At 37.5% G+C, this 17,008-nt stretch overlaps 1 protein-coding gene across 2 annotated transcripts in view; it reads right to left on the bottom strand.

Moving 5' to 3' along the window:
• Positions 1–17,008, bottom strand: part of LOC120538901 (anthrax toxin receptor 1-like) — a 223,459-nt gene that overhangs the window by 60,985 nt on the left and 145,466 nt on the right. For both annotated transcript variants that reach the window (XM_039768487.1, XM_039768488.1), the window contains one exon: positions 1,410–1,490. In XM_039768487.1, coding sequence (XP_039624421.1) covers positions 1,410–1,490 — 81 coding nt within the window. The remainder of the gene's footprint in view (positions 1–1,409; positions 1,491–17,008) is intronic.

Raw genomic sequence — 17,008 nt, 5'->3', positions numbered from 1 at the left:
GCTCCTCATGTACAGTAATCACACAAAATAAAACAGCATTATAAAAAAGCAAATTACAGGATTAGAGCCTAAACGTACAGCGGAAAAAGGAATGGCTAAGTGAATAAAGACCAAGAGGTCTTCCAGTATTCCAAATTATTCATTCCTTTTTGACCCTATTAAGTCTAATATAGGGTCTTGAGGAGCCACCAGCATCACACACACACACACACACACGAAGAATAAGCCCTGGAAGGGACACAAGTTCCATGAAAAGACACACTCATGCAGGCTTACAGTACATCATGGCAATCTATCAGTTATTTTTAGACAGTACCATGTGGAAGGTAACTGGATTACCAGGAGGAAACACAGATGCACATGGGGAGCACAAATAAAGTCCACTTACACAATCCAAATCGTATTATGCGATATCATCTACTGTTGAATTCTGCTCTGTACTTGTAGTACTTCTATTGTACCGTTAGATTGTATTAAGGATTACTTGTGTCCTGTTCTGTGTATTGGATTGGATTTAGCTCCTTTTCTTGACACCCACTAGATGGGTTTTTCATTGTCTTCTTGAGTCAAGGCTACGGGGCTGTCCAAAGGCAGGGCCTGTTAAAGTCCATTGCAGCACTTCTTGTGTGATTCTGGGCTATACAAAAATAAATTGTATTGTATTGTATTGTACAGTGGCCAGAACCTCTGCAGAATAACTGAGCCCCCTTATAAATTAAGAAATGACTGCATATAGCTGAAACGAGTGCTTGAAGTAAGACCACCAGGACACCAAAACAGAGTAAACTGTCTGAATCTCATGGAACAAAGAGTTGTGCAGATATTGAAGAAGTAGCCTGTTTATGCATTTGAAAGTAGGAACATGGAGACCTTCTCACTTTAACACAAATAAAAGGAACTGAAGAGTTAAAGTGCAGGTACAAGTCACATGGCTTTAGTCCGTCAGTCTCTGAGGGACACACGGCAGCTCTGTTTGACAGAAAGCTTTAATCAAACCGGACAGCACGTGTGCGCCACTCCTGTTCAACTTCAAAGGTGCACAAAGATGCTGCCAGTCATAGTGAGATGCCAATGAATTGTAACATAACACATTTGCACATTTCTGTCATTGCTTTTTTATCTAAAGAAATTCAAACTGTGGAGGATAGAAAAGAAATTATTGATTGTCAGCAGCAGCACATTTCAACCGAGTTCACTCTAATTATGACTTTCAGTAAGAGCAAAAGTATTGGCTGCAAATCCTACTGATGGCAGAAACAAAAAACATGACAACAGAGCACATGGAGCAACTCAGCAGACACAAATGGCTAAAAAGAATACAAGAAATCATAAGTAAACTGGACCACTTTAATTTTATTGGTAAATAATTTACTGTTATTGATGTCCAAGATAAAGAATGATTTGTTTACCTCATCTCCAGGCTGTGGTCTCATCACCGAGACGCGGTCGTATCCTTTTCTCAAAAGCACCCACAGAGCATCCAGCTTTCCCTGAAAAAGACAAGCAGACATATTTTAGCTTGCAGGGGGAAGCCTCCATGTTCAATCAATCAATCAATCAATCAATCAATCAATCAATCAGTCAGTCAGTCACAGGACACTATTAATGAAACCTGTCCATTATCTCTGTGGCTTGTTAGTGGTCTCATTTTGCCATGTAAGACATTCCTAGTACTGTAGATGTTGCCTTTCTGAGAACACCAGAAGAATGTTTTGTGGACCAGATCATATTAGTACATATAAGTTCTTCATCTTTTGCTTTATTCCTTTAAAGAAAGCTTTTTTAATAAAGAGCAACCACAAGTGGCCTGCTATGTTAATAAATGTCAGCTGTCTAAGAAAAAAAGGAAGCAATTATAGAAGTTGTGTGTGTGCCAGTGAAACAAAAGATCAAAGTTCCTAAATCTTACGAAATTAGTGAAGTAATAATAAGTCCAGGTATGTGTGCTCCATTAATGAAAAAAGAAACCAACTGAAAACAACACTTTGATGGAAATGACTTGGTCTCTCAGGACAGGTTCAGGTTTGGTGAAGCAGAGGTAGTAAGTAGTATTGTCGCATTTGCAGAGTTCTCTATAATTCTTACTTGCATGTCCGGCTAACATGCCACAGGCCTCCACTTCCTGGCACCAGAATAAACAAGAATGCATTAAAAGACATAACTTTATAGCTGGCAATGTCATTGAAATGACTGCAAACGCAGATGTTAAACGATGAGCCACAGTAGAGGTGTGACATTTCGGCTCTTAACGTCACACAACAACAGCACAGTCTGAATGTTTTCTGTTGCTGTAACCCATTTTGCAGTATTCATGGGGTCTTCTCATGGAAAATTTCAACAATGATAATTTAATGCTGGCAGCTCCCCAGTTTGCACTTACTGTTAAAAGGAGGTACAAATTGCCATCATTAATCTCGTGGCTCCTTATTTTCAGGAATATTTTATATTGTATCAGATCACTAGCACATAATTGGGTACAGTGGGAGAGCAGTTTAAAAGCATTAAGTAGCATTACCTGTCCTCCACCACTCATACCATTCAATATGCAGTTAAAATGTCAAGCACTGCACATCTGTGAATGGATAAGGCTCAAGTAAATCAGACCCACTGCGTGTAGTCAGAAATATTAAAATAATGTTTACTATTTGTTGTGATTTGAATGTACTCAAAATACCAAAAAGGGGGTGCAAGGCTTCTAAAAGTCCCATCAACCAGAACGTGGACGTCCCAAGTCTGCCCAGAAATAAGGATCACCCCAGGCAGCCTGACCCAAATTCTACTTGTAGGCTTAGGCTTACACAGGCCCAAAAAAGGTATTTGGCTTCAAAAGGCAGATATTTATTTATAATAAACAGAAGAAGCACACAAATGGAAGAAAAACACAGAAGGGATTTGTCTATAAGGGCAACCCATAGGAAAGTAGTCCAAATCCGTAATCCAAGAATTAAAAACCCAAAGACAGAAGTAATAAATCCTAAAACCAGAAAATCAATGTATAATAATGCATTCTTTGAACGTCAGTCCATCAAGCACTAAAGGACCTGCTCCTCAATCTCAAATATAAAGACGGGGGGTGGTCCTTCAGTGGTGACATCAGTGTGGCCCCACCCACAAAAAAATGAGGAACAAAGGAGAACACATAACACATCCAAAGTAAATAATTAAACAAACAGAACAGTAGTTACAAAAACATGCATAATAAAAATCAGAAAAATCAAACAAAGAATATGCAGCTAAGGAAGATAAACAAAAGCCAGGGAGCACACCCTGGCAGAAACACGACAGTCTGTGCAGGAGGTCCTCAAGGTGACCCTAGATACCCTACAGAAACTGCGATTACAGTAAGGAAACAGTTAAACATTCTGCCATTAAATTTGTCAAATTGGTACGCCCTACCGTTGCACATTTTCTGAACATATAAAAATAGCTGGAGCCGTTCAGTACATAATTAGTCAGCTAGACCAGAATTAATTAATGCTGACGTTCATTAAACCTGCGAGCTTCACCGTCAGTCGCTGTAAGCTGAATTCTGTTTTTACTTCCATGTCCCTTCACTTTATCAGGACATTTCTATGGCCTCCCCACTTCTCAGCACTCACTCCTTAGTATCCTGAGTTTAAGGACAGCTGAATTTCTAGTTGGATGAGTTAACATTTCACAAGGACATGAACCCAAGGATCATTGCTGGGAAAATACATTCCTGCTAGTGTTAACAGGAAAAAAGCACAACTGATGAAAAATGCTCGCCTTGCAGCATTAAGAGCTTGAGGTTTGCCTGTGTTAAGGGTGGTTTCCATTAAGTCCCCCACAATGGAATGAAACAATAGTTTAACTCACTGTTGACCCGGACATCGCATGCACTGTTTAGGAAGTAACAGAAATTAATGAAACATGTTTATGAAATGGATGAAGCGAATCAGAAAGCAGACACATCACATGGTAGACTTCAGCCACAACATGTCAAACTCCTGAGGCCGATTTGCTGAGAAGGATGAGCTGTGCAGTGTGGAACCAGGAGCCACTGAAACCAGACACGGGTCACAATGTGTGCCTGTTTTTGGCCGAGAGCGAAAGCCAAAGGAAGTGTCAAAGTGAGTGTTTCATTTAAAGCTGAACGCATGCCCTTGAAGTTTCAATGGAGGTGAGAAATGACCCGTTTTAAGTGAGTCGTTGAAAAGAGTCATCTGTCGCACTCTAATAAATGAATATGGCTGACACTTTATTATTTTTCTTCTAGTCTAGGGTAGGATGACACAGGATTGTGCTTGAAGCTGCCAAGACACATAATCAACACCAAGTACAAGTCACACATCAAGCTCTTCACAACTTTAAGGATAGAAATTTATTATTTTTAGCTTAACCTCCCCCATGTGTATTTAAAGCCTCAGAACCTGGGGCATTTTTAATTCATTTTACAGCCGGCCTCTCGTGAATACTCAGAAATCCTGAATTGGATTAGGCAGGCTGAGTGTTTGGGTGTAGAGAGACACTCGACTTGCTCACGGTCCTCAGAGGAGGAGTGCAGTTTGGACCCGTGACTCAAGTTTCAAGGCACAATATCAAGGGATGATTGATGTCTGCAGTCCAGTGGCAAGTTTTACATTACATGCTTTACAGCGCCTTGTTTCTCTTCTAATCCCCTAATTTGGGAAAAAAAAACATTAAAATGTATTAAAAAAAAAAAAAATTGGAGTTTGATGCCCAGTTATTGGTAATGGACTTACGCAAGTTACGAGTAGAACTCTCTCCATTCCCCAAATTCTATAAATTCTTGTGAATTTCCCCTTGGGATTAATAAAGTATCTATCTATCTATCTATCTATCTATCTATCTATCTATCTATCTATCTATCTATCTATCTATCTAGTATAGAGTGCCTTTCTATCTATCTATCTATCTATCTATCTATCTATCATATAGTGCCTTACATATCTATCTATCTATCTATCTATCATATAGTGCCTTATCTATCTATCTATCATTCTATCTATCATATAGTGCCTTATCTATCTATCTAAAGGAGCCTTGCTGACCTGAAGCTCCTTTCTTCAGTGAGTGTCATCCGAATCCTGTTTGCTACTAAATGATTCCGATAATTTTCAATTCTTTATTTACATATCCTCTGCTGTTTACGGTTAGTTTTGTAAGGCTCTTGAATAAAAGTGGGACTGTGGTATTTTCACAGTTATTGGAAGAAGATGACAAGAGCTTTAAAGATGGCACTGTATTGGCCTCAAGGCTGGGCATTAGATCAGGAAGAACTGCAAATTATTTGAGATCCTTTATGAGGAGAAACTTTGTAAGATTAACTGAAACTCATGTTAGTTCAACTTCTTTGCATGAAAACAACAGAGAATGAGGCCTCATTTTCTGACCTGGAGGTGGCACCTAAAGTGGATAGCAATAGTGTGGGGAAAGAGTCCATTTTAAGGTATGAAAAAAAGGAAAGGGCGGGTTTTAGATCTTAAAAAGAAAAATTTGTATTTTCGGTGTTATCTCTCTATTATAAAAAAAAATCTTGGAAGGAAACGAGATGTGATTTTCTCGGTGAAACACTTATATGTCCCGCGACACGAGTCCACGCCCGGGGCTGGAAATAAAGGACAAAGAGTAGATGACAAAGTAGAATATCACAAAGAATTCAAAAATGTTGGCGTGGTACCATATGCAGAGCAGATTTGAGATAAGGGAAGTACGAAAATTCTAAAGTCTCAAAAAAAGGATAGGAAAGATTGCATAGAAATTATTACTCTAAAATAACGGAACAGCGAAAAGAGATCGAATGTATTGTTCGGATTTAAACTTTAAGTCGGAAACTTGTAGCCTAATTCGTGTTGCCAGCAAGAATTCCAAAAACATTGGTGTGGTAGGAAGTCCCGTGAGACGGAAACTTTTAACATGAGATTCTTTCAAGTCACACCTAACTTACAACTATTTTCAAACAAGACCACAGTCATCTAACCTCAGTCGAGTGAATGCTTTTGTCAGACACACTTCCTGCGCTCTCAGCTCTTATAAATATTATCAGGACAATAATTTTACACGTCCAAGATGACACGTCAATGACTAAGCGAAGAAGAAAGAGCATGGATAAATATTCGAAAAAGTCATTTTATTTAGAGAAAGAAACGATATTTACTCAGAGCCAGCTATATGTTATGCTGTCATGATGTAAGTCCAAACACAGAATCAAAATTCAATGCGACCTTGAGGAAGAGTTAATTCAAAATATTGTTTTTAATAAACTTTTAAAGTAAAAGTGAAAAAAATGCATATGTAACAATTCCCATGAAAATAACAATCTCTTAAAATTGTATACCCAGTTAACCAAACCTGGGGGTGGGCGAGGGAAGCGAGTAGGGGGCAGAGCCCCCCAGTAAATCTAAAAAATACCATCATGACGTGATGAACAGAAAAGTTACAAGTGGAAGGGGGCATAAGGCAAGCGTGGTGAGAATTTTATAAACCATCAAATAAAAAGAGAGCGGGCAACTGACAGTGGCAAATTGGTACACGGGGTCATTGTGACAGATGTGCTTGTAAGTAAATTCAAAAGGAAATGAGCGACAAATCTGGGGAGAAAGAAAGAGCTTAACATTTATTTTTATTTTGTATGAGACTGAAATATCTGGTTTTGTGCTTTTCCAAATTATGTGAAAAAATGACTGTTACATCAGAGATCAGAGTTATCAGAGATTTATTTGAAGCATGACATATAACAAAAAATCTAAATCAAAACTTCAATTTTCAATTTATTTATTTATTTAGGCACGCAAAGTTACCCATACTAAAAAGCTGTAAAAATAAACAGACTGGTACAATACCAGATGGTGTGATCTTTATTTTCAAAAAAAGTCAGAATAAAACTAGAAATTACATGAATTTGAAAAAGTGTGGGGAGTGAAGGGGCTGCTGTGCTCCATTGATGAGGGACAATTAAAAGTCAATTTGAAATAATACTACATGGGACGAGGTGTCTCACCTGTTCAACGGCTGCACTCGGGTCCCAATCTGGGTGGACTGTCATGTGGTGGGTGCGGCAACGCGCTGTAACCAGTGCTTAGGCGAATATTGGCAGAAAATTACAAGAGCTGGTGAACGACTGTCAGCTGAAATATTATAAGGCTTATTTTGAGAACTGAATACTTACTTAAAATTTGTGTATTTGTGTAAGTCGTTTTGGTAAAAGGGGGTTCCCTCATTTTACACACCATAACTGAATCTGAGCTGTTCTGATGATGCAGTCATCTGATATTTTTTGTTATAATAAAGATATTTAAAAAATATATACATATCTAACATGTAGTGCCTTTCATATCTATCTACAGTATCTATCTATTCATCTATCATATAGTGCCTTTCATATCTATCTATCTAGCTATCTATCTATCTAGTGCCTTTCATATCTATCTATCTAGCTATCTAGCTATCTATCCATTGTATATAGTGCCTTTCATATATATCTATCAATCTAAATAAAAAAAAAATCTTGTAGCCTATAACTAAATATGGTGACTTGGTATAGAATTGAATAGTAAAGCTCCTAAAATGGTGTTGAATGAAGTGGAGGTGACTCTGCTGATTTTGCAGCATATGCTCATTTACCATTTCCCAAGTAAGTCCCCTCAGACAATGGCGGAGTCTACACTTTCGGCTGAACTCTCCACATCTAGCATTGTCCCCTTGATTTTACTGGTCTTCTGCTTTAAGTACACTGACTCCATTATTAAAAAAAATTCAGGCTAAGAAGCGTTAGGTTCTTTCAGGCAAGTGATAAATACAGTATACAGTACTAACTTAAAAAATATTTTTCAAAAAAAATTCTGAAGTTACAAAAAAAAAGTTAAAAAAAGTTCATACATTTTTTAAATCAGGTACTAAATGTTCAAGTCAAAGAGATGTTTTTCTTTAAATGATAAGTCAGGAGGTAGTCAGAAACTGTGTGACAGCAGGGCTATCGTCCAGCAATGACAAACACAGGGCACCCTTTGAATGTCCATACTGCTGAGTAGGCACAGACGTCTCTCCTGCTAATCAGGTTTATTGGGAAACAGGAAGAAGACAGTAGTAGCTTCAAAATGAAATAAAAATAATGAGTAAGCAATTGACCTCAACCATGGATTCAACATCAGGTTATAATTTAAAGAAATCACGCACACACATGCATGCACACACACACACACACACTCACTCACACAAGGGTAAATTTAGCATTGCCCCTCCATGTCTTTGGGTTGTGAGAGGACACCAGGGCACCCATAGGACACAACATGCAAACTCCACTTAAGGAGGACCAGGGATGAGAACCCTGGTCTCCATACCATGAGGCAGCAGCGCTACCACTGCTTACCCTTAAAAGTAATGTACCAAAAGGAAAATTAAACTCAACTAAATCCAAGATTCAGTAAACATAAAGCAGAAAACTGAATGGCTTTTTTATTCATTTTGTGCCGCCATTGCACAGTGTCTGATGTAATTTCAACTTTCAATCTACAGTATGTTTTTCAATGAAACTGAATTAGACAACTGGAAATCAAAGAAAAATCCTTATATTATAAAAGTCAAAGAGAACTAAAAATGAGCTTAAAATTGATAAATTAATGTACATTTACATTTATTTACTTAGTGACTTACAAAGGTTTGAATCCTGTAAATGCCACAAGTGACTCTACTCTGTAGGGCCCCTAACCTGTAATTGCTTCACTCTGGGTATGACGTTAACTAGCATCCAGCCGTGAAAGCAGGTCCTCCAACTTAAAGGGAACACTTGGGGGTTGGCGGCAGGATTGGCACTCCAGCCACCATAAAGAAACCTCACACTGCGCATACCCCAACCCAACCTTACAAAGGAGGTCAACATAACCAAAGTAACATCAAGCAATGGCTCCCAGACTTGGTGCTGGAGACCCCCTGGGGCTGCAGGTTTTTGTTTCAACCAACTTATGAACTCCTAGCCTAATTAAGTGAGCTGTTATTTCCCAGTTTCTGTGTTTTGGAGTGAGTTAAGAAATTACAAAAGTAAGTGTGTTAATACATTTTAATAAAAATTAAGCAGTTATATGTGGATTTATTTTTGAAACTTTTCATTTATGCTCATTCTGATTTCCATTCTGCCGTTCCATTATTGACTAATTAGCGGGTCTGACGCTGAAGCAGTTGCAGCCTTTCATCTTTTAGTGTTGTTCACCCGGATGTCTGCTTTGCTTGTTTTTAATTGTCACTATTAGGATACAACGAAGGGAGCAGGATACACAGAATAAGAGAAAAATAATAGGATAACACCAACAAAGAGTTAAGTATTTAAAGCTATAGCAAAAAATAGAAATATTTCTACATATCTTATAATGTGTAAATCATATTGCTGTGTTTTTCTGAGTGCAGAATAACAGAAAAAAAAAACAACTAGGGGCTTAATGTATAAACGGTGTGTACGCACAAAAATGTTGTGTATGCCCATTTCCACGCTCAGACAGCGATGTATAAAAACTAAACTTAGTGTAAAGCTGTGCACATTCTCATGCCAGCTCAATCCATTGCATACGCAAGTTTTCCCCTTGGTTTTGCAAACTGGTGGCACCGTGTCAAAGTAGTGCTACTGCTCCTGTGTGGTTTCCCTTTATTTTTTAGATTCACATCCCTGACGCGTGTATATCAAATACACTGAAATTAACTTCATATCTTTTATTAGTTGAAGGCAACTTATTGTAATCAACCTGTAACAATAAAATAGTGCATGGAATTGCCAAACTATTCCAAATAATATAGCTGCTTTAGCATTGTTAATCTCGGTGCACCACTCAGAGTATTTTAACCCACTGCATTTGAGTGTGGAATCACAGCTGTACAGCAGCTGATCGGAAAGAGGATTATCAGGATACAGAATCTAACACATGCTGCCTCAGCCATGCGCACAGTCTGCTTGAACTGTTTCCAACGCTTCAGAGCTTTTCCTGTCAGAATCTGAGGTTCAGAAGTAGTTTCATCGAGCTCTAAACACACTCAATCAGTCCATCAAGTGCTCCCAGTAGAACTGTTTGTACTTATAAGTACAATTAACTCATTTTAAACTTGCACTACAGTTGTAATATTGCACAACCTGAGTCACTTATCCTTACGTACTGTATAATTTACATTGTTTTTTATGTATTATTATTATTATTTTATCATTTTATAGGAAAATAAGTTTTTGGAGGATTTGCATATTGAATCTCATTGTACCATACAATAACAATAAAGGAATTCAATTCAATTCAATAGAAGAGAGCATGTATTTACAGATGATGATGACTGGCTTCTAAGTCGACTTAGATTTCCAGGTGCTATCTTCTTGAAGCTCTTGGTATCATTTTTCAGATGAAATACAGTAAAGTGTATATATTACATTATACAGATTAATTTTTAACTTCATTTAAATAATGTATACTGTTATTAAACGTGTTGATGCGGTGGACAGTGGTAGCCATGAACTGGTTCAGGGATTGTTCCTGCCTTAATGCTGTATGCTGGCTGGGACTGGCACGACCCTGAAAGGATAGATGGATAGAGTAATTAAACATGACTACGAAGAAATTTCAATGTTCCTTAAAGGTTTTGAAGAATCAGCGTTCTAAGTTTACAGATGGCTTGACATTTATTGAAGAGTTGATTGTGTGGCGATTGGTTACTTGGAGAAAGAAAAGGAATGACAGGTTAGTACGTTTGAAAGATACAGTACTGCTGCAATAAATTATTTAGTCGAGGGTCGCGCACAGCACAGCAAGCATCTTGCGAGTGGCAGGAACAATCTCTGGACAGGGCACCAGCATGTCACTACCACTGTGCCACTGTTTAATACATGCTTTAATTCCTGTCATCCTGAAAATTATATCAAGTATACATCTTAGTATTTAAATTGTTCAGGGAGTTGTAATATCATGAATGTAATGTCCTGTCGGCATACAGTAAAAGAAAGCCCATTTAAGACACACGTAGTGATTCACACACATAGTACAAAGAAGAACACATAGAATATGAAGCATTTAACATGCTATTTTAGTTATGATGACATTGAGAAACTAGTAAATTAAACGATTTTAAGATAAAGTTTACAACGTTCTACTGTACTTTAATGACAAAATATGCTACGAGATTTAAGTGAACAGTTTGATCTTTTTTAACTGTGTCCCTATTTTTTTGTACCCTAATATCCCTCCCTATGACATTCAGACGATGTGCAACCACTCATTTCTTTACGGCGATTTTTTATTATCTGACCACTTCTTTTTATATAGGGGACCTTGCGACTTTCTGAACTTTTAATCAACTTCCTTTTGTTGTTTATACCACTGCTTAAACTAAAGAATAGTACATTTTTCCTTTCCTCCACTTGGTATTCGCTGAAATTCTTCTATTTTCCCAATGCTTTTGCCATTGTCTTTTCACAGAACGCTAAACTTAAGGTGCTGTTTATATTGATTTGCCTATTAAAATATGTGAAATTCTGGGAGGAGTCGGGGTGGGGCAGCAGGCGTGAGCATGAGTGTTACTTTTCAAGCTGACCAGGATTTATGTAGCAGAAGTGCATAAAAGTTGACATACGGATGGTTTTGTGCATACGCACATTTACACTTTTGTCCGTACACCATGTTTTACTGTGAATTCTATGCATGAGTTTTATGCATGAGACCCCATGTGACTAAATACGATCAATTATCACTTATTGTGAATCTGGTTGAAACAAAAACCTGCACCCACAGGGTGTCCTCAGGACTGAGTTTGGGAACCCTTGCTCTACAGTAAAGCACCAAAATATCATTTTGAACAATACAGTCGATTTTGCTTAATTGGGCCACCAGTTAATTGGGGCAGCTGCTTATTTGGGCCAAATTTCAAGGAACGAAAACCAAACTAATAAATAATTTAAACGCTTAATTGGGACAACATTCCGCTTAATTGGGACAGTAGAAGACACGTGCTGCCAGTCAGTCATCTATCATCACCTATTGAAGAAGCACAAGTAAGTTTGGCTAGTACAATCTTAGAGTTGAGTAGCATGTGTCTGCTTAATAGTCTACCATCACCACTACTGTATCATATTCAGTTACCCCCACACCGCCTCATGTGTACGTATAACATATGAGTAAACTTGTTTTTTGTCGATTTTATTGAAAAATTTATAACCCTTGCCAAGATGCCAAGAAATGATTTTACACTTTCAAATAAAATTGCTTTGTTGGATAAAATTAAAAGCCAGCCATTTAATACAAGCCATCGTAGGCTTGCTGAGATAACTGGTGTACTAAAATCTACCATAGCGCACCTCTTACAAGAAGAATTTTATATTTTGGTTCAATAATTTATGAAATCATGTACCTACTTATTATTTTATTTTATAATGTATTATTATTTTTTCTTCACAGTTTATATTATTTTCTTGTCATTTATATTTCTGTTTATTAAAATATTGAAAGAAAATTATTTATTGTTTAATTTTATGTGGAATTTGCTTAATTGGGGCAGCCGCTTAATTGGGCAAAAATGTCCTAGTCCTAATGTGTCCCAGTTAAGCGGAATCTACTGTACACCATTTTGAAAATACATTTCCTTCATGCTAAAACTGGATGCGCTGAGCAGATCCACATTGCTTATTGAGATCAGCATCTTTAATCAGCATTTCTTTGCATCTTGATTCTGTCTGTTCTGGTATGATCACTTCTCCTTTGCACTTCCATTTACTTTTATTAAAGTGCTGTGGTTTCTCAAAGTACGTAACTGCTAATGGTGCTGTGGCTGTAAACACAGCAGCACCTGTCAGCCTATAGACACGTTTGATATGGACATATGAACCATTTTGGTGTTTGGCTTTCTAGATGCATAACTGCACAATTGTCTGACACCAGCTAAAGTATAATGAGAAACCGTTGTGTTCATTTGGAAGCTTTCGGGACTCATACATCGTTGATAAAATGTAAGACTGCAGTACACTAGATGAAAAATGAATTACGCTTTGACACCTTTTACATAGATCACATTTTTTATAAAATTGTCTAAAAGTCTAAGCCCATGAAAAGCCACCCAAGATAACTTCTAATTAAATTGTTTTCTTGCTGAATGTAATCAGAATATTAGAACACTCAAGATGAGAACAGGCCATTCAGCCCAACAAAGCTCGTCAGTCCTATCCACTTGTTTCCTCCAAGAAAACATCAAGTCGAGTTTTGAAAGTCCCTAACGTCTTACTGTCTACCACACTACTTGGTAGCTTATTCCAAGTGTCTATCGTTCTTTGTGTAAAGAAAAACTTCCTAATGTTTGTGCAAAATTTACTCTTAACAAGTTTCCAACTGTGTCCCCGTGTTCTTGATGAACTCATTTTAAAATAACAGTCTCGATCCACTGTACTAATTCCCATCATAATTTTAAACACTTCAATCATGTCACCTCTTAATCTTCTTTTGCTTAAACTGTAAAGGCTCAGCTCTTTTAATCTTTCCTCATAATTCAACCCCTTTAGCCCTGGAATCAGCCTAGTCGCTCTTCTCTGGACCTTTTCTAGCGCTGCTATGTCCTTTTTGTAGCCTGGAGACCAAAACTGCACACAGTACTCCAGATGAGGCCTCACCAGTGGATTATAAAGGTTGAGTATAACCTCCTTGGACTTGTACTCCATACATCAGGGTGCTATACTGTATAACCTGACATTCTGTTAGCCTTCTTAATGGCTTCTGAACACTGTATGGAACTTGACAACATAGAGTCTGCTATGACTCATAAATCCTTCTCATAAGGTGCACAGTACTCTCAATTTTCCGACCTCCCATTGTGTGAAACTTTTCATTTACTGACATTAAATTTCATCTGCCACAAATCTGCCCAAGCCTGCATGCTATCCAAGTCCTTCTGTAATGATATAACGGATTCTAAATTATCTGCTAATCCACCTATCTTGGTATCATCTGCAAACTTAACCAGCTTGTTACTTATATTCCTATCTAAATCGTTTATATATATTAAAAATAGCAGCGGCCCTAGCACTGACCCCTGTGGAACACCACTCTTAACATCGGCCAGTTCTGATGAGGTTCCTCGCACCATCACCCTCTGCTTCCTCTGTCTGAGCCAATTCCATACCCATCAATAAACATCACCCTGAACTCCCACTTCTTTTAGTTTGATGCCCAACCTCTTATGTGGCACCTTATCAAATGCTTTCTGAAATCTTTATCTTGCATGTACTTTGAATAAAGAAACAAATGGCCTTTCAGTTGTAAATGTGTAACAGGAGCAAAAAGGCACTAGCATCAAATCTGGAGAATAAATACTTGGTGGAAAATCTTGAATAGAATTTTAAAAAATGACACAGCATAGCAAAAAGGTATAAAGGGCTAATAAGGTATTTTTCCAAAGAGCTATCGCCAGATTGCCAAGACTGTCATGAAGAAATGAATCTGTTCATGGAAAGAATGATCCTTGTTCAGTTTATTTTGTATTACTGAGTGGAGATGATCCAAGTAACAATGTCAACAGCAGGGTAATTAGTATTAAAATTTAATACTGTAAGCACGAAATAAAACTCAAAGTTGGTAGACAGTCTTAATCTGAAAACCAAATGTGATTAGTCTGCCAAAAAACATTTTTTTTTGTAATTATTTAGCTTTCGCATTGAAGAAATTTTAGAGGATCTGAACATGCGAATATCACACTTAAATAAGATGGTTAATGCGATTTCACTCACCGATTGAAGTGTGCACACTTACTACAATAACACGTGCATCGTCACAATGAAAATGGCCAGTGGGACAGTCCTAATGACATCACTGACATACAATTCCAATAATAAAGCATCAAAATAAATATGGAACCATTAAATAGCCCAACTGACACCCTGTCCTGGCAGGGCCCCTTATCGAACCTACAGCTACCCGTTGAACTCTCATTGCCAGCATCTCAGCAGTGCTTTGTTCCCACAGAAACTGATGTCAGGAAATCCCACTGAGCAAGCAGCAGCCAATCAAGACAAGCATGAGCATAACAAACACAGCATGTCTTTATAACACAATGGTGAGGCCTCATCTGGAGAACTGTGTGCAGTTTTGGTCTCAAAAAGGACATAGCAGTGCTAGAAAAAGTCCAGAGAAGAGCAGCTAGGCTCATTCCAGGACTGCAGGGGATGACTTATAAGGAAAGATTAAAAAAGCCGAGCCTTTTCAGTTTAAACAAAATTGAGATTAAGAGGAGACATGATTGAAGTGTTTAAAATTATGAAGGGAATTAGTACAGTGGATTGAGGCTGTTGTTTTAAAATAAATTCTCAAGAACATGGGGACACAATTGGAAACTTGTTAAGGGTAAATTTCGCACAAACATTAGGAAGATTTTCTTCACACAGGGAATCATAGACACATGGAAAAAGCTACCAAGTAGTGTGGAAGACAGTAGGACATTAGAGGCCTTCAAAACTTGGCTTGATGTTGTTTTGGAGGAATTAAGTGGATACGACTGGCAAGCTTTATTGAGCTGAATGGCCTGTTCTCATGTAAATTTTTTCTAAGGATCTAATGTCTGCCCATCTTCGCCTCTTTAGTGTATGGAAGAGAAAGACAGCTCACATAGTTTTGTGTGACTTCAGTCACTTAACATTATAAAAGTAAGGAAAATAAACAGTATATGTTCCATCAAACACTACACACAGATGATTTATCCGCTAAAGCCAACACTTCTACACCTTTGATAGAAGATAACTGCATCTGTCAGCTCTACCAGGGCTGTCCCAGTTAGGAATTTCAAGATCAGATGGCACAACAAGTCACTACTAAATGGCTCACTGTCCCCATGTTTACATTTAGGCCTACAGGTCATCATGGGTTTTAGTAAGAAGGGTGTAAAGATTAATCAAACTTGAGTGAAACAACTGTGAAGCAGTAGTGATATGTGGTGCCTAAGATATTAATAAAGTCCGAGTTCTGCTCTGTCACACTCTGTATGTGAATAATGAAATATATAAATAAATGCCATGTATATTTGTTAAAAGTATATTCACCCAAATATGGCATAATTTTATATTTTTCTTAACCTATATAGTTTTTAGTGATAGCTAAGAAAAATGTTTAATCTCATGTTTTCATACAAAACATAGATAACAAGGTAAAGTTTTTGGTTTAAGAGGCATCTAAGGTGACTAATGCTGAAAAACAGTAAACATCCATAACAAAATCTCACATCACTTATGTTGCATAATCCACAGTCATCCACTTGTATGCTCACAACATCCAAAATACACATATTTTTACAAAAATATTGCTAGAAAACATGAAAATAAACTGTAGACCGGCCTCCAATCGTTACATTTAACTCAGAGATTAGTCAATGGCAGCCGATGAAACTACACGGGTGAACCGACCGCCTCCTTATTGAAGCATCTCGGATATGAACAAGTCCAAGGCCTATTCTCTCTCTGTTATTTTCATTTGCGTTTCTTTAGCTTTTAGCTGTACAAGTCTCTCTTTTTGCTGTTATCATGTGATGCACAATATTAGCCAATGAATAAGCTGTTACCAGGCTGGACTCCTGACCAATGAATTAGGCAGGGAGGCAGGTCTTAAATTCAAATGCTTGGCCTTTTTTCAGCGCATTCCATTTGTGTTTAGGAGAGCATTTTCTACAAATGGTTTATTTAACAACATTTTAGTAAAAACACATGGGTTTGGGATGTTATGAACATATGAATGGATGAACTGACGTGTGGATTATGTGACACAATCAGTGTGAGATTTTTTTCATGGATTTTTTGATATCATTCACTGTTGTTCAGGGTTGATCACCATACCCTTATTATATCATAAACTTTTCTCCCTCCATTCTGCATGAAAACGAAATTAAAATTACAATCACTGCAAACTAAACTGGGTAAGTAACATATAAAAAATATAATTTTTTGGTGATGTATTCCATTAATTTTCTCTGCTAACAATACATTTTTTCTGAGCATTGAAAAATTTGTACTAAGGATCCACATTTTGTGAATTTTAGT

The sequence above is a fragment of the Polypterus senegalus genome, chromosome 11 (genome assembly GCF_016835505.1).
Source record: "Polypterus senegalus isolate Bchr_013 chromosome 11, ASM1683550v1, whole genome shotgun sequence".
NCBI classification, from domain to species: domain Eukaryota; kingdom Metazoa; phylum Chordata; class Cladistia; order Polypteriformes; family Polypteridae; genus Polypterus; species Polypterus senegalus.
Note: the sequence above shows the minus strand (reverse complement) of the source record. Positions and strands in the feature narration are given on the sequence as shown.